The 21,512-nt window shown below is 36.7% G+C and overlaps 3 protein-coding genes across 3 annotated transcripts; 1 reads left to right on the top strand and 2 right to left on the bottom strand.

The window, feature by feature from the left end:
* Positions 1 to 21: 21 nt before the first annotated feature.
* On the bottom strand, positions 22 to 9,165 carry LOC111795190 (cellulose synthase-like protein H1). The gene is made up of 9 exons (XM_023677474.2): positions 8,868 to 9,165; positions 7,981 to 8,299; positions 7,769 to 7,894; positions 7,478 to 7,594; positions 6,791 to 7,003; positions 6,431 to 6,542; positions 6,174 to 6,352; positions 729 to 1,079; positions 22 to 636 (listed from the first exon to the last, which is right to left on the bottom strand). Exons 1-9 carry the CDS (start codon positions 9,161 to 9,163, stop codon positions 88 to 90), a joined length of 2,262 nt encoding a protein of 753 aa, XP_023533242.2. The 5' UTR covers positions 9,164 to 9,165; the 3' UTR covers positions 22 to 87.
* Positions 9,166 to 10,131: 966 nt separating this feature from the next.
* Positions 10,132 to 14,682, bottom strand: LOC111794367 (cellulose synthase-like protein H1). The gene is made up of 8 exons (XM_023676336.2): positions 14,378 to 14,682; positions 13,926 to 14,253; positions 13,659 to 13,778; positions 12,865 to 12,978; positions 12,575 to 12,790; positions 12,205 to 12,492; positions 11,768 to 12,118; positions 10,132 to 10,680 (listed from the first exon to the last, which is right to left on the bottom strand). The coding sequence occupies exons 1-8, from the start codon at positions 14,632 to 14,634 to the stop codon at positions 10,141 to 10,143; spliced, it is 2,214 nt and encodes a 737-aa protein (XP_023532104.2). The 5' UTR covers positions 14,635 to 14,682; the 3' UTR covers positions 10,132 to 10,140.
* Positions 14,683 to 19,460: 4,778 nt separating this feature from the next.
* Positions 19,461 to 20,778, top strand: LOC111795159 (mitogen-activated protein kinase kinase kinase 18). Its single transcript, XM_023677434.2, has one exon. It carries the CDS (start codon positions 19,543 to 19,545, stop codon positions 20,746 to 20,748), a length of 1,206 nt encoding a protein of 401 aa, XP_023533202.2. The 5' UTR covers positions 19,461 to 19,542; the 3' UTR covers positions 20,749 to 20,778.
* The last annotated feature ends 734 nt before the right edge of the window (positions 20,779 to 21,512 follow it).

A 21,512-nucleotide genomic window follows, 5' to 3' on the forward strand; every position in this document is an offset into this window, starting at 1 on the left:
TTCCAGCTTCCCAAATGACTGTTTTATTCATTGAATAAAGCTGTGTATTGATACAAGTAGACACTAGAACAGCCCCTTAGCTTCATTTCACTTTGTAGACATTCGACACAAGTATACAAACAAGAAAGTCAAAGCACTGGATTTGAATAGTGTGGACCATGGAAGCCCATAGCTTCCCTTTGCAAACATCCCCTTCAAAATTGGCCAGAAGCACAAAACCAACCACACACTGCATGTCACCTCACCCACCCCAAACTCTCGACGGCCTGGCTGTGTTCCCAAGAAACCGATCGCAAGTGCCGCTAGTTGAATCATCATAACGGTTGTAATTGGCACAAACATTGGGGACTCATCAAATGTGAACCGACCCAAATCTCTATCACTACTCTCTGTCTCATCGCTAGAAGAAGCCGACTCCTTTTTTGTTACCTCAAACGTTGTTTCTGATAGTCCTAAAATCTTCAAAAGGACAGCCACAACTCCAAGCAAGCAAGAACACATTGACTTAATCATATCCATTCTATGGTTATTCCACCAGGCTCTTATGGATTGGTCCGTTTCGATGTACCCTAACATCTGTCTTAGGACGAAAAGGACGGAAAGGAGCAGAGGTATGCATATTACTGCTTCCTGTACCTGCATTGAGATGGCCATAATTGGTTACCTCAAATCTACTTAACAAGTCTTGAATTAAACGAAAAGGAGCAGAGATTGTATTGTATAGTTACCTTGGGCAGAAAATGAAAGTTGGCTATTAGACAAAATGCTGGGAGAAGAGCGTAACATATCCTTGGAATAGCTTGAACGCTGGCCAGGTATATCCATAGATAGAACATACGTTGCCTAAATTGGAGCTTATCAGAGAGAGCAGTGACAATGGGGGAGTTTTTGCTAATTAAGGTTTCAAGTAGCCCTGTGATTCCTCTCTTGTGATGGCTTAATGGAATTGGGCCGCCTGAGGGTGCACATCCGAGGAAGGCTGGCGGTGTTGGTGTAAGGTATGCAGATTTCCATCCCTTTTTATGGATCAACATCCCTGTCAAAACGTCCTCCACTATTGATCCATATTGCCAACCCACCTAAGGACCAATCAGCAGTTATTAAAGTAAACAAGGTGGAAACATTTTTGTTAAAAATTAACCATTGGTTCGTGTTAGTCTGGTTCAACCCAAATTAATTTTAGGAGAACTCATGAATCAACTCATGAAAGAAAAAAACGTAACATAAGGAGAGAAGAAGCGAAGACACACAAATTGATTTTCTTCTTTTTGTGGTGTCTTTAGAACTTGGCACCATTTTCTTTATATAATAAAAATTTACCTATTTCTACTACAAATCAACAAGCACTCCACCACTCCTCCCACTCCTACTATTCCACTCCCTAAAAACTAGTTCCTTCCTCTACCTCCAATATCTCCCGCCTCTAAACTTGTTTAACTACGTTGAATCGATTTTCTTCAAGCCAATCTTCTCTCTTAACTCCAGGAACTGTTGTTTTGCTAACGGCTTTGTCAGAATATTCCAGTTCAATAGCTTCAGTTTGTACACATTGGCAAATAAAGTGGAACCTAGTATTAATGTGCTTACTTCAATCATGGTAAACAGGATTTTTCGCCAACGCTATAGCTAACTTGTTGTCAACATTAAGCTTGGGTTTTACTGGAAGTTGACTGATGTTACTCAAAATCCTGCCCAACCATACTCCTTGACATGTTCCAGCAGTTGCGGCTATATACTCAGCCTCGCATGATGACAAAGCCACCACCTTTTGCTTCTGTGATACCCAAGTTATTGGATTTACTCCCAAATAGTACAACACTCTAGTTGTACTCTTCCTATCATCAATATCCCCAGCCATATCACTGTCGCTAAATCCTACCAACTCCACATTCGATAGCTTCTTATAAACACAGCCAAAACTTAGAGTACCTTTCACATACTTCAATATTTGTTTTACTGCTGTGAGATGTGAAGTTGTTGGTGCCTCCATGTATCTACTCATCACACCAACTGAGTAGGCTATGTCGAGCCGGGTATTAACCAGATAGCGTAAGCTTCCAATAATACTTTTGTAAAGTGTTTTGCCAACCGCAGGTTCTCCATTCCCATGTTTGCTCATCTTCATTCTTGGTTCCATGGGAATCGAGCAAGGATTGCACTCCCCCATTCCTAGCTTCTCTAGGATTTTTCTTGCATATCCGGCCTGACATAAAGTGAATGATTCACTACTTTGTCGTACCTCAATACCCAAGTAATAGCTCAAAAGTCCAAGATCGCTCATCTCAAATTTCTGGTGCATCTCTTCCTTGAACTAAGGCTATAACTTGTTTGTTTGAGTCGGCTATGATTAAGTCATCCACATATGTGCCGATTCTCATTGCTTCAACTCCATTAATTTTCTTGTAGATAGCATATTCCTGTGGACATCTAACAAAACCAAGTGACTGCAAACATTGATCAAGTTTAAAATTCCAGGCCCTCGGAGCCTGTTTTAATCCATACAAGGCTTTACGTAGTTTTAACACCATGTTTGGATTTTCCTTGTCAACGAACCCTTCTGGTTGAACAACATACACCTCCTCTTCTAACTCGCCGTTCAGAAAAGCTGTCTTTACATCCATATGATGTACTTCCCAATTCTTAATGGCTGCATAGGCAAGAATTAATCTCACTGTTTCTAACCTGGCCACTGGTGCAAATACTTCACTGTAATCTACGCCAAACTGCTGCGCATATCCCTTTGCCACGAGTCTAGCCTTATGTTTCATGATTTCTCTATCTGGATTTTTCTTTAATTTGAAAATCCATTTGATGCCGATTGCTTTATGATTATTTAGCAAATCTGTGAGTTCCCACGTTCTGTTCTTTTCGATGGAGAGAATTTCAGACATCATGGCATTCCTCCAGTTTTCATAATTAGCAGCTTCCTCATATGAGGTTGCCTCCTCTATAGAGAGAAAACAAAGGTTCATTGCTTCCTCCTCTGCTTCGTTCAGTTCTCTATAAATATCTTCTAGAGACCTGGATTTTTTCGGCGTCGATGAGCTTGACGATGATGCATTTGAGGTACTGTCTGGCGTTGATAAAGTTGAGGACAAATTTTCCCTTTGTCTTTCGTCTGGATCAACTTCGATATTTTCAATATTCCTCTCCTCTGTTCTACTCTATTTTTCTGAAATTTGAACGGTGAAAGTTCCTCTTTGTTCATCATCACCATTTGTGATTTCTTCCCAACACCACTTTTTCTCCTCTTTGAACACCACATCCCTGCTCACCATAATTCTATTCTTTTGTGGATCCAATAGTCGGTAAGCTTTGGTTCCATCTTCATATCCCAACATAATTGTCTTCACACTCCTATCAGCAAGTTTAGGAAGGTGTGAATATGTATTCTTGGCATGAGCAAGACACCCGAAGATTTTAAAGTGATGAACCTTTGGTATCTTGTCAAACCAAGCTTGATACGGTGTACCATCTGCAACTCCTTTTGTTGGTGATCTGTTCAGAATATACACGGCAATTTTGATAGCTTCTCCCCAAAATTTTGTAGGCATCTTTTTGCTCTTTAACATACATCTGGTCATCTCTACCACCGTTCGATTACGCCTTTCTACTACGCCATTTTGCTATGGTGAAAATGGTGCAGTAAGAAGTCTCTTCATGCCTTCATTCTCGCAATAGTCTTTAAAAGCAGTAGATACGAATTCTCCTCCACAGTCCGTTCTAAAGCTCTTAATCTTCTTGCCTTTCTCTACCTCCACACTGATCTTGAACTTTTTAAATACCACCAGTGTTTCATCCACTAGTAAACACCCACATAAAATATCTGTTACCCCCATAAACACCCACATAAATCGTGAAAAATCATCCACCAGTAACATAAAATATCTGTTACCTCCATAAGTCATTGGCGAAATAGGTCCACATAGATCTCCATGGACAAGATCCAATGACTCCTTCGCACGATATGTTGTTGTTCGGAGAAAAGGAGTCCTATGCTGCTTTCCAATTAAACACCCATCACAAAATTGATTGACCTCGGTGATTTTCGGCAACCCTTCAACCATTCTTTTGTCATTTAATTGCTTTAAAGAGTGAAAATTCAGGTGTCCATACCTCGCGTGCCAGAGCCAACCACCGTTACTGATATTTGTCATTAAACACACCTGATCCGCAAGCTTCAGCTTTGCTACATACCATCTATCGGATTGTCTGGTCACCATGAAAATTAGGCTCCTAGCCCTGTCATATATCTTCATAATACTGTCCTCCATGACAATTTTATTTCCACTCTCATCTAGTTGTCCCAAACTTATAATATTGCTTTTGAGTTTAGGTATGTAATAGACTTGCGATAATATCAAGTGCTCATCGGTTTTGTATTTGAAGAGCACTATTCCTTGACCACAAATGTCTATTACAGAATTATCACCGAAGCGTACCTTTCCAACAACAGATGTGTCGAGCTCACGAAACACCCTCCTTTCTCCTGACATGTGGTTGCTTGCTCTAGTATAGGAACCAGGAATTTTCAGCTCCAATATTGGCTGGCGGAGGCACTATAGTTTCATTCAACCTCACAAAATCAGGCTCTTTGTCATGTGTGGTTTTAATTTCACACGCCTCTATCATCAGCAATGAAGACTCCTCATCCTTTTGCATCTCTATCAAGTTGAGTTGTTCGTCTTTTCTGGAACACTCTGATGCGAAGTGTCCCATTTGCTGACACCTATAAGATTTAATTTTACTTTTGTCAAATCTCTTCTTTTGAATTTGCGACTCTCCTTCATCTCCTCGATGCCAATCACTTCTCCCACGGCCTCTCCATCTTCCACGACCCCGCCCCCTGCCTCCTCTGGAACTGCCTTGATCCTTCCCTTCTTTCTTTGAGGATTTTGCTTTCTCTCGTTCCTTCCATTCTGCATGAGTGAGGAGAACAGTTTCATCTTTTTCTCCAAACCCTTACAACTTTTCTTCATGTGCCTTGAGTGATCCAATAATCTCATCAACGGATTTCGTTTTGAGATCACTGAACTCCTCAATCGTTGAAGTGATTTGAAGAAACTTTGCATAGGTGGATCGAGAAGTTTCTTAACTACTTGGATATCATCCACAGTATTGTCGAGGCCTCTCAAATTGTTGACAATAATGATGAGTTTTCCATAATACTCATCAATACTTTCTGAATCACCCATCCTCAACGCTTCAAACTCCCGCCAGAAAGTCTGCGTTCTAACTTCTTTCGCTCTTTCCGCACCTAGATTCATATTTTTCAGCATGATCAAGGCTTCCTTGGTCGTTTTCTTGGCACCCAACTGTAGCAACGTATCTTCTCCAATACTTTGATAAATAGCTGCTAAAGTTATCTTATCTTTACGGTTATCTACGGTTTCAGGTGACTCAATTGCCTCCCAAATACCTTGTGCCATCATAAATACCTCCATCTTAATCGCCCAAGCTGCATAGTTGCATTTTGTCAGCATTGGGTATTTGAGTGTGACAGATCCCTCCTTTTCTTGAATCCGTACACTCACCTCATGTGAGGCATCACCTTCTATCGCACCGGTGTTTTGGCTCCTATCACTCGATTCCTGTCTCATTTTTTGATCTCTCTCCCTTCTTGACCGCTCAATCTCTGGGTGAGACATGATTGAAAACAGACCTTGATCTTATAGCTCTGATACCAATTGAAAGAAAAAAAACGTAACAGAAGGGGAGAAGAAGAGAAGACACACAAATTGATTTTCTTCTTTTCCTGGTGTCTTTAGAACTTGGCACCATTTTCTTTATATAATAAAAATTTACCTATTTCTACTACAAATCAGCAAGCACTCCACCACTCCTTCCGCTCCTACTATTCCACTCCCTAAAAACTAGTTCCTTCCACTAATTCCAATATCTCCGGCCTTCTTTCATGGAGAATAAGCAACAGAAATAAAATAATAAAATAAAACAAGTTTATAACCAACCACTCATCCCATAAGGTTTTTATTTATTTGAGTTCAATCCAGCCCAAATAAATTGATAACTCAACTCAACTGGTACGGTTTTGGGTTGAGTTGATCAAGTTCTTCAGGTCGTCTATTCTTTTTACCTTCTCAACTAGATTTTGTGTAGAATCAACTATCAGAGCTCATGAAAACTAGAACCAAAAGCATTATTTGAAAGCAAACCTTGGAACCCCAACAAGAATTGTGTTCATAATCAGCAGTAGCAACTTCATGTGTTGCTTTGATTGAGTCGGCTAGACAATTTGGATAATCTTCGACACTTCTTAGAACACGAGTAGCCGAGGTTACGAAATCTTTTGAAATCCCAAATGTTTTATATAACTCATCATCGTAATATTTCTCTGCAAAACGATTAGATATGAACAACATAAACAAAAAAGAAACAATAAAAAAAACCAGATTGTAATAAGGTTGATTACCATTAATGTTAGCTTCATTAGGTGATTGACCGTACAACACGTTTCTTCTATGAATACATCCTGTTCCCATATATGCAGGCCCTTGGATTCCTGCCAGTCCACGCATCTTGACCTGCAAAAACAATATCAATTTTTCGTAAATATTAAGATTTTTCTTTTACTAAATTAATAAAAATACCTCTAAACCTTGTACTTCTAAAAAAAACTACTCATAAATTTTTAAAAATTTCAATAATACCTTTAAATTTTTATGTTTAATATTTTCCGACCATTTACCAAAAAAAAAAATTAAAAGTTTAAAAGATAGGGACAGACTTATGAAAAATAAATGAAAAAACAAAAAAAAAAAAAAAAAATTACCTGCATCATGATAATCCATTGGTTCGCAAAGGGATCATCTTGGAGACCATTATAAAAGCATTGAGGAAACTGAATAAATGCATACTCTCCCTGGATGATTGGGTCTTTGAAGAGACACATTGCTTGTAAAAGAACGTCGGGATTATTCACAAACATGTCACAGTCTAAGTTTATTATGTAAGGAGCATTTGTCATTAATCCTGATACTCTTGTCTGCATAATAAATAAAATAAAATAAATAAATATATATTATGTAACAGTTCAAGTCTACCGTTAACAAATATTATCCGTTTTTGTCCGTTACGTATCATCGTCAGCTTCACAACTTTAAAATGTGGGATTTCACTGCCTCACAGTTTTAAAACGCTTCTACTAGAAAGAGGTTTCCACACCCTTCTAAGAAATGTTTTGTTCCCTTTGTCTCACTACCTCACGATTCTATCTCACAACCCCACAATTTTAAAACGAGTCTACTAGATAAAGGTTTCTACACCTGCTTCGTTACCCTCTCCCACCAATGTGGGATTTCACAATCTTACTGTTTTAAAACAGTCTATTAAGAAAGTTTTCACACCCTTATAAAGAATATTTAGTTCTTCTTTTCAATCGATATGAGATCTCAAAAATAACATTATATAATACATATGTATTGAAAGAGAATTTAGGATAAGAAAAATGTGAAATTACCAAAACATTCATAGCTCCAGCTTTGTTATGGTGAGTGATATTTGGTCTCTTCTCTCTCGATACATAGATCAAATGAGGCAATCCATCTTCAATACCTTCCTTGTTCTCCCATATCACCTACCAATTTCATCACATTAATTCAAAATAAATTCAACATTTAAATCTATACATGACATCCTACACTTCCACATTGGTTGGGAGGAGAACGAAAACACTATTTCTTAGTAGACGTGTATGGGGAAGCCCAAAAAAACAATATCTACTCAGCTAGCGGAGAACGTGGACCCGTACCTTAATTATTGGAGCATGATTCTTTGGTTTAGTATTGGAGAAATCTGCGAGGTCCCCCACAAGATCGCCGAATGTAAAGCTTTTGGCGGCGTCCTCAATCCTCTGGTTCAGCACTTCGTACGCGTCCTTTTTACGCACAAATATAAACCTTAATTTTTATTTAGACATATATATATATATATATAATGAATTATCTTTCAAATTCGGGTTACCTTCATTCTCCACCACTCGTATTGAAACTCCGGCGACCCAGCTGAAGATAAGTCGTCAGAGAAATATCTAAACGGAGCTCTAACTTCGACCCTATTGTTCTTGCAAAATGGCACCCAAATTTTAGCAAATTTAAGAGCTTCAGACAGTGAATAATATGTGAGTGGCGAACAGCCGTCGTCGGAGACGTAACAAGCCAGTTTATTGGCCGGATATTCCACCGCTAACAAAGACAGCACCGTGTTTATCGTGATTATCGGCGGCTCCAGCCCCGGATCCGCCGTCGTAATGAAAACGTCCACCCGAGGAAGCTCCTCCCCTCTGTAAACAAAATAAATAAAATAGACCTAAAGGAAAGATCATGGGTTTATAAGTGAGGCAAAGTATCTTTATTGTTACAAGGTTTTTTGAAAAAGCACAAAGCAAACCCATTAGAGGTTATGTTCGGACAATATTATATCGTGGAGATTTGTGATTCCTAACATGGTAAGTCATGCCATCGTATCAAAATCATGCCCTGAACTTACTCATGCCAATAGATTGACATATCCTCAAATATCAAATAAAGTATTGTGAGAAAGTCAAAAAGTGTCGAACAAAATGTGTACTTTGTTTGAGGGCTTAGAGGAAGGAGTCGAGCCTCGATTAAGGGAAGGCTTATAAAGTAGTACTTTATTTGAGGGTTGGATTGTTATTAGGAGTGAGACCCGCATTGGCTAATTTAGTAGAAGATAATGAGTTTATAAGTGAGTAATATTATTTTCAATGAGAGTTTATGCTCAAAGTAGACAATATCATATCATTGTGGAGGGTCGTGGTTACTAATGTAAATTAAAATCCTTCCCTCTCAAAAATAAAAAAACAAGACGAAAAGGGGGTTAAAGGTTACCGTTTGAGGAGGCGTTGGGGATAGGTTTGGTACTGGACGGGGGTCCAAGTGAGATTGGCGGTTAGAGCCCAGAAGAAAGCGAACCAGGACTCGCCGAGGAAGGCAATGGCGTAGAGCCAGCAGAGCCCATGGGTGCGCACCAGAAGGAGCCGGTAGGCGAGCAAAGCAAGCAGGAGGAAGAAAATGGTGGCATCCAAAGCTCGTTGCAAAGGACTCTGAAGTTCGACCTTTTGGTACAGAGAGAGAGCGTTGGGTTTGGCCATTGGGAAGCAAAAAGAGGCTCTGCAAATTCTCATCTTTATTTTATGGCATTTTATAGGGAAATAAAAAAAGGACAAAACAGTCAAATTTGGCATTACGACAAAATTTTCTGTTAGATTCCAGAGTGGCATTACGACTACTTGCCATTTAGTCTCCACATAGAAGTCTTCAAATTTGTTTTCAATCTTTTTTTTTTTTTTAACTTGTGATTAATTTTAAAAAATTAAATGTATTTATATGACCAGATAATCCGATAAATTAGAATTATCCAACTTAAACTATAAAAGTCAAATTGAATTTAAAAAAAAAATAGTTTGAATTTGATTGAATTTTCTTAGAACTAAAAATTTAGATAGATTAGTTTGTTTTTTTTTTTTTTTTTGTCGAGTCAACCCAACTCAACCTTACTCTACTCTTAAGATTATTATGAAAATTAAAAATATTTTATATTTGTAATGTTAATTATGTGTTGTGATAACTTTGTGTATAATAGTTTCAGCTATTTAAAAAGATAATAATAATAATAATAATAATTGTAATAATTTTAAATAAGATTCCTCCCAAGAACATGAAAGTAGAGTCAAGTCATATTAATTGAAATTGGTGACGACCTACATTCAAGGATTTAGATGAGAATTCTGAATCTAGATTTAACACTTGATCATCTCAACATTCTTTTATCGTCTTACGACATAGTTACGTTATTCACTTGATACTTCTAAAAGTGAAGACTATTCACCAACACAAATTCTTCTAACATGTTTTGCTCTTATTTACATGCGTCTTAGGAAAAATTTTAAGATGACATCCAATGTAAAATTGTTCCAAGCAAATCATGTTTAACTTTGAAGTTCCTATGATTCCACCGAAAAAGAAAGTTTTATTGGTATAAGTACTGACTTTCAATTCTTTAGGAATCACGATGATTATACAATGTTGAGACTATTAAGAGGTCATGAATTAACCTTTAATAGTGAACCATAGTAAACCGTAAAACTTGATCTATACTCGCTCAATTGGGGTTGTTTTTTTGGCATAAATGAAGGAAGAACAAAGCCAAGGCAGCTGACTTGTAGATAGTAGACAAGGGAAGCCCATATCTTCCTTTGAGAAACATCCCCTTTAAAAATGGCCAAAAGCATAAAACTAGCCACACGCTGCAAGCCACCTCAAGAACACCGCTACCTCTCCCTCGTGTCAAGCTCATGAGTAGTGCACTAACTTGGACCAGCACAATGGTTGTGCCTGGAATGAAGAGCAGCGACTCGTCGAATGTGAAGTGATTTGAATCTTCAAGCTTTGTCCTTTCATCAGTGTTGGAAGAAGATGAGTCTTTCTTGGTTACTTCGAACACGGTTTCTGATATTCTTAAAAGCTTTAGAACCACGTTTGCTACTCCCAATAACCATGGACACATTGTGTTTACTCTTTCCATTCTCTGGTTGTTCCACCAAGCTCTTAGTGATTGACCTGTTTGGAAGTACTGTAGTAACTGTTGAAAGTTGTAGAGGATGAAGATGGAGATTGGGATGATGATTGCTCGCTCTCTCACCTGAAAATAAAATGTTGTTGTTGTAACGGAGTTAGATCAATTGCATTCACACACTCTAAAAACATAAATTATATGGAGACAAAGATTTACGTAGTTCGAAGAGAAGAAATTCTCTCCTATACAGGTAACAGCCAATTTCAATAATCTAAGTGTTAGCTTTCCCGAGCCTTTCCCTTTTGGACTTCCCCTCAAGATTTTAAAACGCGTTTACTAGGAAGAAGTTTCCACGCCCTTAGAAACCTTATAAAGGGTGTTTCATTCTCCTCCCCAAACGATGTGGGATCTCACAATCCAACCCTTTGGGGGCTAGCGTCCTCGCTGGCACTCGTTCCCTTTTACAATCGATGTGGGACCCCTCAATCCACCCCCCTTCGAGACCCAGTGTCCTAACTGGTACACTGCCTCGTGTCCACCCCTCTTCCGTGCTCAACCTCTTCACTAGCACATCACCCAGTATCTGGCTCTGATATCATTTGTAACGACCTAAGCCCACCACTAGTAAATATTGTCCTGTTTGGACTTTCTCTTTCGTGCTTCCCCTCAAGGTTTCCACACCCTTACAAAGGGTGTTTATTCTCCTCCCCAACTGACGTGGGATCTTACAACTCTCACACTACAAAGTCTCTCAACAAAGTTCCTCCCAAATGACATTCACCTCATACAAAACGACACTCAAACTCAACACATCTCAATCATCCTAGACAATCCTTTGTATAAGCATAGAAGCATTAATATCATACCTGAATCAAGATGATTCATGTATCAAAATACAAGATGAACCAAATAAATGAGTTATAAACTAAATAAATGTCCAATGCATGAACTTATTCTTCACGACAACTTACAACAGTGGTAGGGATGTTCGCGAGGCGGAAATGAAGAATCTAATCCCCATCCTCATCTCCATTAGCTAATGAAGAAACCCCTTACTTCCTTTCTCATTTTCCGTTTAAGCGGAAATTTCCCACTCCATTTGAGATGGGTCTCTCGGGATCCCAATTGAATAGGTTAAAGGATATCCGTAACTACGAGTTAACATAATATAACGTGTATGGAGAATTCATGGTAGTTTTCAATTTGTACTTACAGTGGGGAAGAAGTGAGAGTTTGTGATGAGACAATAGGCTGGTAGCATTGCATAACAAAGCTCTGGAATGGAACGAAGGCCCCAAGTGAGGAGCCATAAATACGCTACACATTGCTTCAATTCCAGCTTCCCAAATAGCGTGGCGAAAATGGGACAGTTTTTGCTGAACAAAATTTCAAGTAAGCCCGTGGCCCATCGCTTCTGCTGCGTCAATGAAGCAGGAAGCTCCGACGGCGCACAACCATAGAAGGCTGGCGGATCTAAGGCAATGTAAATAGATCTCCACCCTCGTTTCTGAATCATCAATCCTGTTTGGATATCCTCCACCGTCGATCCGTAGATCCACCCGATCTAAAATTCAAACAAATTATCACGACCCGTTTAGTAACGATTTCGTTTTTAGTACTCGATCTCGAGAAAAGAACGAAGAAAAAAACCTTGGAACCCCAAGCAGTGCCAATCTCATAGCCACATCCAGCCACTTGGTTTGCTGCTTCAAGATTGTTCATAAGGCCTTTCAAATGATACCCACAAGCGTTATCCTCAAAAGTCAACGCTGCTGACTTTGCCAAAGCTTTTGATTTCCCAAATGATTTCAGTAATTCTTGTTCCGAAGCTTTTCCTTCATGGTGAGGCCATTGACCATATATGACCTTTCGTCTATGAAAGCACCCGGTTCCGCTATAGAACGGTCCTTGAATTCCCATGATCCCCCGTGCAAAGAACTGTCTCGAGAGACGAAGAAAATTATTCTCTTACTCACACAATTTAAAAGAAACACGCCCAAAGAACTTCACTTATGATTACCTCGTATAAAGCAACGAGTTGATTCCCAAAAGGGTCGTCCTTCAGGCCATCGTAGAAGCATTGGGGAGATTGAACGTATCCAATCTCTTTTGGTTCGGCTTCGGAGTTGAAGAATACGCACATTGCATGTAAAATGACTTTGGGATTATTGGCATACATGTCGCAGTCCACGTTCAGTATATAAGGAGCATTTGTTAATAATCCCGACACTCTTGTCTATATTATTGAATTATTCAATTATTAATAATTTTTCAATTTATATAAGTTTATAAAACATGTTTGGAAATTACCAGAACGTTCATAGCACCCGCCTTGTAATGGTGAGGGTGTTTTGGACTTTTCTCCCTCGAAAGATAGATTAAATGTGGAAGTTCATCTAAATCATTCTTGTTCTCCCATAATATCTGCAAATAAAACCAATGATATGATATGTTAATTATTCTCTTTATAAAAAAAAATGTTCGATGCTCAACTTAAACATAGAATGGAGAGAGAACGGGGAGAAATGTGTCCTCGTTAGCTCAACGGGGCTAGAGACAAGAATTCCACCCTGACCTAATATATGTCCTACTAATCTATTATATATTATATTGTAAAGTGACAAAGACAATTATAACAGCTCAAGCTCACCACTAGCTGATATTGTCCGTTTTGACCTATTATAGATCAATATCAACTTCATGGTTTAGCCCAAGCTCACTACTAGCAAATATTGTCCGCTTTGACCCATAACCTATTGTCGTCAGCTTCACGATTTTAAAACGCATCTACTAGGGATAGGTTTCTACAACCTTACAAGGTCCAAACCCTTATAAAAAATGTTTCGTTCCTCCCTCCAACCGATATGGTACCTCACAATCCACCCTTTTGGAGGCCGCACTACCCGATGTCTGGCTATGATGTCATTTGTAACAATCTAAGCCCACCGCTAGCAAATATTGTCCGCTTTAGTCCGTTACATATCGTCGTCAGCCTCAGAGTTTTAAAACGGTCTACTAGGGAGAAGTTTCTATACACTTGTAAAAAATGTTTCGTTTTCCTCTCCAACCAAGGTAAGATCTCAGAACTATAACAGTAGAAGTACCTTTATAATGGCGGGATGATTTTTGGTGTCAACATGAGAGAAGGGAGCCAAATCTTTACGTGAACTAAATCTGTCGTGTTCTGCTTCCTTGATTTTGCCTTCCACCCGTTCGTACTCCACCTTCCATTTTAAAACACATAAATTCATATTTAAACAAAAAGAAAAAAAACATTTAAAAAAAAAATTAATTCTAAAATAAATAATAAGAATAAAATTATAAAGAAAAGAAATGAAAATTGCTCGAACCCTATCCCATTTTGTCCTTACCTTCACTCTTTTCCACTCATTTTGGAATTCTGAAGAGCTGTGAAGATAAGGCGGTGTGGAGGCATTCGAGAAGTACCTAAACGGAGCCCGTTCTTCAACCTCATATTTACGGCAAAACGGAACCCAAATCCTTGCAAATTCCAATCCTTCACTAAGCGCATACAAGGTGAGAGGAGAGCAGCCGTCGTCCGAGACATAACAAGCCAGTTTATTAGCCGGATAATCCAACGCCATCAAAGACAGCACCGTATTCACCGTTATTATCGGCGGTTCCAGCACCGGATCCGCCGTCGTCACAAATATGTCCACCGCCGGAAGCTCCACATCCCTACACATGGGCCCACAATCTTAATAATCTACTAGAACCACATATATATTACGTCTATAATAAAGAGTTAAATATGATATAATAAACTATAATTGAGGACTAAATATTTAATTGTGTTTATTACCGTTTGAGGAGGCGTTGAGGGTAAGTTTGGAAGTCGACGGGGTTCCATTTGGTGATGATGGAGAGGAGGCGGACGAAGGCGAACCAGGACTCGCAGAGGAAGGGCATGGTTTGGAGGTTGGAGAAGCCATGGGTGGATAAGAGGAAGAGACGATAGGGTAGTAGTGAAAGCAGGAGGAAGAGGTTGGCTAAATCCAATGCCTTATGGGTCCGTCTTTTGATGGCTGTTTTTTCATAAAGTGGGAGAGAATTAGCCATTGAATATGTTGGAGAAGGAGAAGTTGTTTGAGAGATGGATGAGTTTTGGTGATGGGTGTGTCCAACATTTATAGCCAACCTTTTTTTGAATGACGGCAGCGCTGATGAATTCCTTTCCCTAATCCCGATTGATTGTCCCGAACCTATTAGAACTACCTAATTCAAATCATACAAATAAAATAAAATAAAATAAAATTATATTTTTTTTTAGAATTGAGTTAAAGTTTTGGAGTTGACATTTGTTGGTTGAGTCAACCTATTAACATGAAAATAAAGTTACACTTAGAGAAGTTCGAGTCTCATTTAGTCAACTATTTCATTTATTTGTAGAGCTTGGTTACTCGCTTTTTTTTTTTTTTTTTTGTCCGTTCATTATTATTTTAAAAAATAGTTATTTTAAAGTTTATATTTTTTAATATAATTTTTATTTAATAAAAATCTAACAAATCATACCTATTTTTAATATTATACTCTAATTTTAAATATTATAAATATTAACCTCTAAATTAATTAATTTATTTTTTTTTAATATAGCGAAAAAGTGAAAGTTTAAAATATATTTATATTAAGTGGAGCAAAGCAAAAATATAATCTTTTCCTCATCCTGCCTCCATTTATCTAATGGGAAAAGAATATTCCTTATTCTCGTCCACATTTTTCGTCTAAATGAAAAATCTCCACCCCACGGAACTTCGACCGGTAAGTAAAATAGACATTTTTAATTATAATCCAACTAAATAGTTTTTTAAGAATGTTGATACCCTACTCAACCCAACTCGAAAATAGATGGTTGAGTTTTGAACTTCTGGTTGTTCCCATCATCAGTGCAAACAACGAGGTCTAAAATACTTTTCCAATTCAACTAGTGTCTATTCCTATTAAAAGTTACAGGTGATTTTTCTCCTAGAACGAGTAAGATTATCGATCATATTGTCTTATTCAAAACATGTCTTATTTGTTTTGAATAATTTATGGGACCAAGACTTTAATCTATGAAATTAAATTATTGCAATAAAATCTTCTGGAAAATATCCTTAACCAATTATAGGTTATATTTCCAATCAAACTGTCGGACTATATATTTGTCATTTCAAACTCAAAAATTTATATGTTTTTTAATTTCTTAAATTAAGAAGACAGCTCACCATTGACCTTAAAACTCACAAACTCATGTTTTATGTTAATTTTTTATTTACTTAAATTAAGATGACAGCTCACTATTGTTCTTAATCTCGAGATTATTATGTATTTCAATTTTTAAAAAATGTAATTTTTTTTTAATTAAACTAGTAAGTATTTTTATAGTTCAAGTCAATTTTGCAATATTTAAAAACTTCATTATAAAATTTTATAAATTTTGGATACTAATTGACCATTAAAAATTTAGATATAATTTTCAACCAATTATTTTAATCTTTCATTTTTTCTTTTAAATACTTTATAATCAAGAACTCTGAGTAAATAATTTTTTTAAAATATATTAAATTAAAAACACACATATATATATATATATATAAACTGCTGCTGCAGAATTTTGTTGTCGGATTTTGTCCATGATGCCATTAGTCAATAGTCAAGTGTGACCCGATATCGATTAATTTAGGAATTTAATATATTATTTTCGTATATTTTAAAATTTTAAAATAATAGAAGGGAATTATAACTCAATGGTTTAATTAATACTTATTTTATTTTATTATTATTATTTATTTTCTAAAATGTTTTCAAAATTTAAGTTAAAAGTTTTCAAAAGCAAAAGGTAATTTTACAATTTTTTTATTTTTTAATTAAATTTTTTTACAAAACCAAAATTCCCAAAATTGATTTACTAAATGATCATGTGCCCCTAACCTCAATTTATTTTCCATTTGGCTTATTTTTATCAATTTTTATTATTTAATTTAAGTGTTTATGTTTTCACATTTAAATTTATTTGGATGATGATAATTAAATTTACACTAAATTAAAATTTTAATTCATGTGGTATTTATTTAGTTTCTTTTTTTTTTTTTTTTTTTTTTTAAATCACTTTATAGATCTAGATCTGCTCTTGTACAAACAGACAAAATGTGGGGGCTGCTAACAGGACCCCGGTTCACCAATTATTATTATTATTATATAGTCTTTTATTTCATATATATATATATATATATATATATATAACCATGTCTTTTAAAAATATATTTTCTTAAAATGGTTTACTAATATAGTATTTTTTTCACTTAATATTATTAACATTTATTTTAGTTATTTATTTTAGTTAGTTAGGATGAAGAATTGAACTGTGATAATTGGTGTTCTATCATTAAACTATATAATTGGTAACTCTTTATAGGTTAAAGTCAGCCATATTCGTTGGTTTAATAACTTATTCTAACGTCCCTTTAAAAGGGTATTTTTGAAACTCTTTTTACGGTATTTTTTAAACAAATTATTAACCGTTTTCATCTAGAGTATTTTTTAACTTTCTAGATTTTTTTTTCAAGTTCGAGGATTATTAAATAATTTAAAATTTTAAATATTTATGAGATAAAAGGGCTAAGTTTCTAAAAACAAATTTATATAATATATATATATAGTTCTACTCTTATTTAGCCTTGGACACATTCTGGGCTCTAAAAGCCCAGTTGGCTGGACTTTGATTGGGCCGAAAGGACTTGTGAGCGGGCCCAGTAGTTCAGAAGTAGATGCTTAAATTGGGCATGTGGGCCTTCGAAGCTTCGAAGCCTATTTATTTATTTTGTTTTTGTTGAGTTTTATGACGTCATTCGTATGGATTAATTTATAATTATGAAAATGAAAAATCCAAAATAAAAAAAGGTAAAAGCCAAAGCCGAACTTATTTATTAATTTATTAATTTCGTTTGTATTTTTTCTCAAAAAGGGTCGTTAGAAAGCCCCACCGGTTTTTCCTTAATTCTGGCTTCAACCAAACGCATGCCAAACTTGGCAACTCTATACCCATTCAAATATAATAAACACTTTTTCATTTTACACGTGTCATCTTCTGGATGGCTCCCTTTCTACCCCTACTTTCTTTTTCTCCCTTCCCTAAAAAATAATAATAATTAAAAGAAAAAAAATAAGACATGCCCGAATAAGTCTAAGTGTCACAGTTGCACTTTTATGATAGGGGACAACAATTATACAACACTTATTCTAACTAGGTGAACAAGTTGGTCGTATAGAAATCGTAAGCCGTAAACAATTTAAATGTATTATTAAGCCTCGATCATGTTTGAGAGAAAATGTTTTAAAAAACATGAGCGGGACAAAATGTTATATACTAAAACAAGATTAGTAACAACTATAGCTTTTATAGTATATAACCCAGATAGAAAGAATTAGTGACCCGTCATCTAGGTCATTTGAGTCCTAGCAGGTGTAGACATGATTTTGGTGAATAAGTATACATCTCGTTTGGAATGAGTCGGCAGATTTGGACATCTAACACGAACCAAGCACCACCGACCAAGTACATTGAGCTAACTATGCAGTTTCATGACAATTGTGTCCCCACCTTTAGACAATATTATTTATTTATTTATTTATTGAAATAAAAGCATTTGGTTGAGCCACCAAACATTTATTTATATTTTAAAATTTTACATTAGTTTTCAAGTTTTCTTCAATATTTGAGCTGTAGCCTATCCTAAATTTCAACCTTCAATTAATGATTCATTTTCAAATTTAATATCATATTTAATAAATATGGGTTAAAATACCATATTTAATTAATGATTTATTTTAACCATTTTTTTATTTTTCAAATTTAATACCATATTCATTTTTAAATTCAGATTTAATACAATTAAAAATTAGATTAAATTTATAATTTAATAAAAATATAAAAATCTATAAGCTCCCATTAAAAAAGTAACAAAGAATATTCCAATTTTCAAATGCAAGCTCATTAATGACGTCATTGCCCTTTTGAGAAAAAGGTGAAATGCATGGATTTTTGTTTTTTCGTTTTTTTTCTTTTTTTGGTGTAACTAATTAATGATGGTAATTACTAAAAAGCGTTGAACGTCCAATGGAAAATTTCAGTTTGGTGACAGATGGCACGAAATAATTGGATGCGCCACCTTTCTTTTCTTTTTTTTATTTCCATTTTTTTTAACTTTTTGAGTGCCTCATCAAATTTGCTTCACTTAGAGGACACAAATCCTCCAATTAAGTCCTTTTTTACAGCTAAATAAATAAAAAAAAAATTAAGGTTTCTAGAAGGTTTGAGGAGGACAAATTAAGATACTTTTGAAATTTTTTAGAATGGACGTCATCTCTCGACTTTTGAAATTTGTCGGACAAAACTTGTCACACCGACTTCCTGTGAGAATGCATTCTACTAGTTTGTCGTGTTCTTTTTCCTTGTAATAATGAAAAAATATACTGATCAATTCCAATTTTTTATACAACTAAATAAGATCTACTCATTGTTTCATTCGGAGCTAAGGTAAGTTGAGCTCATCTTGCTATACTCATCTCTGGAAAAAGATACGAGACGTTTATCTAGAAAGAGCATATTAGTCTCTCGATTTGCTCTTCGAGGTGAGTAGAGGACAAAGATAAACAACCCACTTTCACCCATTTTAGCAAACCGAAAATAAACGTATGATCTTCTGGTCGATTAGCCAAAGTAGACTCCTTTCAATAATATTCAATAAATTAGTTCCACCAAACAGGGAATAAAAAATGACATCCAATGGCTACAAAACTAGAAAATCCCTTGGTTGTACACGTGGCGGAATACTGTTTTGACATGTCATCATTAAGTAGGCAGGCCGGAACCGATCCTCCACCCATAAACACGACACGTGGCAATCTCTCCGTAGAGAAATTGTCAAGCCTCTATATATATATTACACCCCGAAAAACCCATTAAATTTCACTCATATACCAATCAAAATGGAGTGGACTAGAGGCCACGTCATCGGCCAAGGCTCCTCTGCCACCGTCTTCCTCGCCACCGCCTCTCCCGGCGGCGATATCTTCGCCGTCAAATCCGCCGAGGTTTCTCACTCGCAATCTCTACAGAGAGAGCAATGCTTCCTTTCTTCTTTAGCCTCTCCGTATGTGGTTTTTAGTAGAGGCTGCGATGTCCGTACAGAACAGAGTGGCATCGTGATGTTCAATTTGTTCATGGAGTATTTACCCAACGGCTCACTCGCCGACGCGATTCGCCGCCGTGGAGGGCGGCTGGACGAGGCGGCGATCGGAAATTACACGCGGGACTTACTACAGGGATTACAGTACATTCATTCAAAAGGCTTAGTACATTGCGACATTAAAGCCCGAAACGTTTTGATTGGCCGAGACCGTAAGGCGAAACTGGCGGATTTCGGATGCGCCAAGTGGGCGAACCAGACGGAAGTAATCGGCGGGACGCCCCTGTTTATGGCGCCTGAAGTGGCTCGTGGTGAGCACCAAGGACTCGCCTCCGACATTTGGTCAATTGGGTGTACAATCATTGAAATGGCCACCGGCGGCGGCTCGCCATGGCTGAACACAACCGACAACGACCCAATTTCCGCCCTGTATCGAATTGGGTATTCCGGCCAGTCGCCGGAAATTCCATCTTTTTTATCCCAGAAAGCGAAGGATTTTTTAGAGAAGTGTTTTAGGAGAAACCCAAAAGAGAGATGGACGGCGAATCAGCTTCTAAATCACCCATTTTTAAGGGAAGTGAATTCCATTTCCACCGGAAAGAAAATCCGGGAAGTTGATTCAGATTCTCCGACGAGTGTTGTAGAACAGGGGATTTGGAGATCAATTGAAGAATCCGGATTTTTCCGACCCAGTTGGTCGCCGACAGAGCAGATCCGACGGCTGGCAATGGATTCAGGGGAGGCGAGATGGACAGAGGATGAGAATTGGACGACGATCCGAAGCGAAGAAGTGGGTGAGGAAGAGAGAGGCGGTGGCGGCAAAGGGTGGTTGGCAATGGCAATGGAATTCATAGATAAGAAGAATGTTAGGTGTAGAATTAGTAGAAATGATTTGGCGGACAATAGTTGTAAGAACATCATTAGTGTTGTTCATAATAATATTAATCATCTCTGTTTTCTTACCCATAAACATAAATTTGTTCCTTTAATCCCAAGTTTATTATGATATTCAATTTAATTAAATTTGTTCCCGACATTTCCTTGCATCCTCTATGATATGATCATATTCCTTACTCTTCGCGTCTAAGAGTGAAAATTATCTCCACAGCTCAGTACAAGTACTTCCAAAATCTTTTATTTTCACTCACATGCATCCTCAAAAAAAATTTCAAGAGGTCACCCAATATAAAATTGTTTAAAGCAAAGCACATATGAAATTTCTATTATAAGGTACATCTTGTTAGTATAGATTTTAATTTGTAATTCTTTTAACCATTTCTTAGCCATAATATCTTCAGGATATGCTACCAGCTTCAACCATTCTACTAGTTTGAATCCTATATATGGAGCGTTACACTAATTTATTTAGTATCGAAAGTGAAGAAAAAGATAAGAATGAAAAGGGAAACTTTTATGGAATTAGGTCAACAGAAAAAACCCAGACAGAATCATTGAAAAGTTAGAAGCTTTGGAAAACAAAAGGGAAAGAGGAATGCCTAACTCCCATGGCATCCACCGTCGGTTGAAGCTCAAGAAAGGAAGCCATGCCATGCCATGTGTGTCTTAATTACTGCGCATTGCCCAACACTCTACTTTGTCTCTTTTCTGTTTGGCCTTTTTGTTTTTTGTTTTTTGTTTTTTTTTTTTTTTTTTGTTTTTTTTAATATTTGAAAGTTTTGAGGATAAAATAAAAATTTAGAGAAAAAAAAAAAAAAAAAAAAACTCAAATACAATTTATTAATTGAACTCAAGATTAAGCTATTTTTTAAG

Source organism: Cucurbita pepo, chromosome 5 (assembly GCF_057944985.1).
Source record: "Cucurbita pepo subsp. pepo isolate OVF chromosome 5, ASM5794498v1, whole genome shotgun sequence".
Lineage (NCBI taxonomy): Eukaryota > Viridiplantae > Streptophyta > Magnoliopsida > Cucurbitales > Cucurbitaceae > Cucurbita > Cucurbita pepo.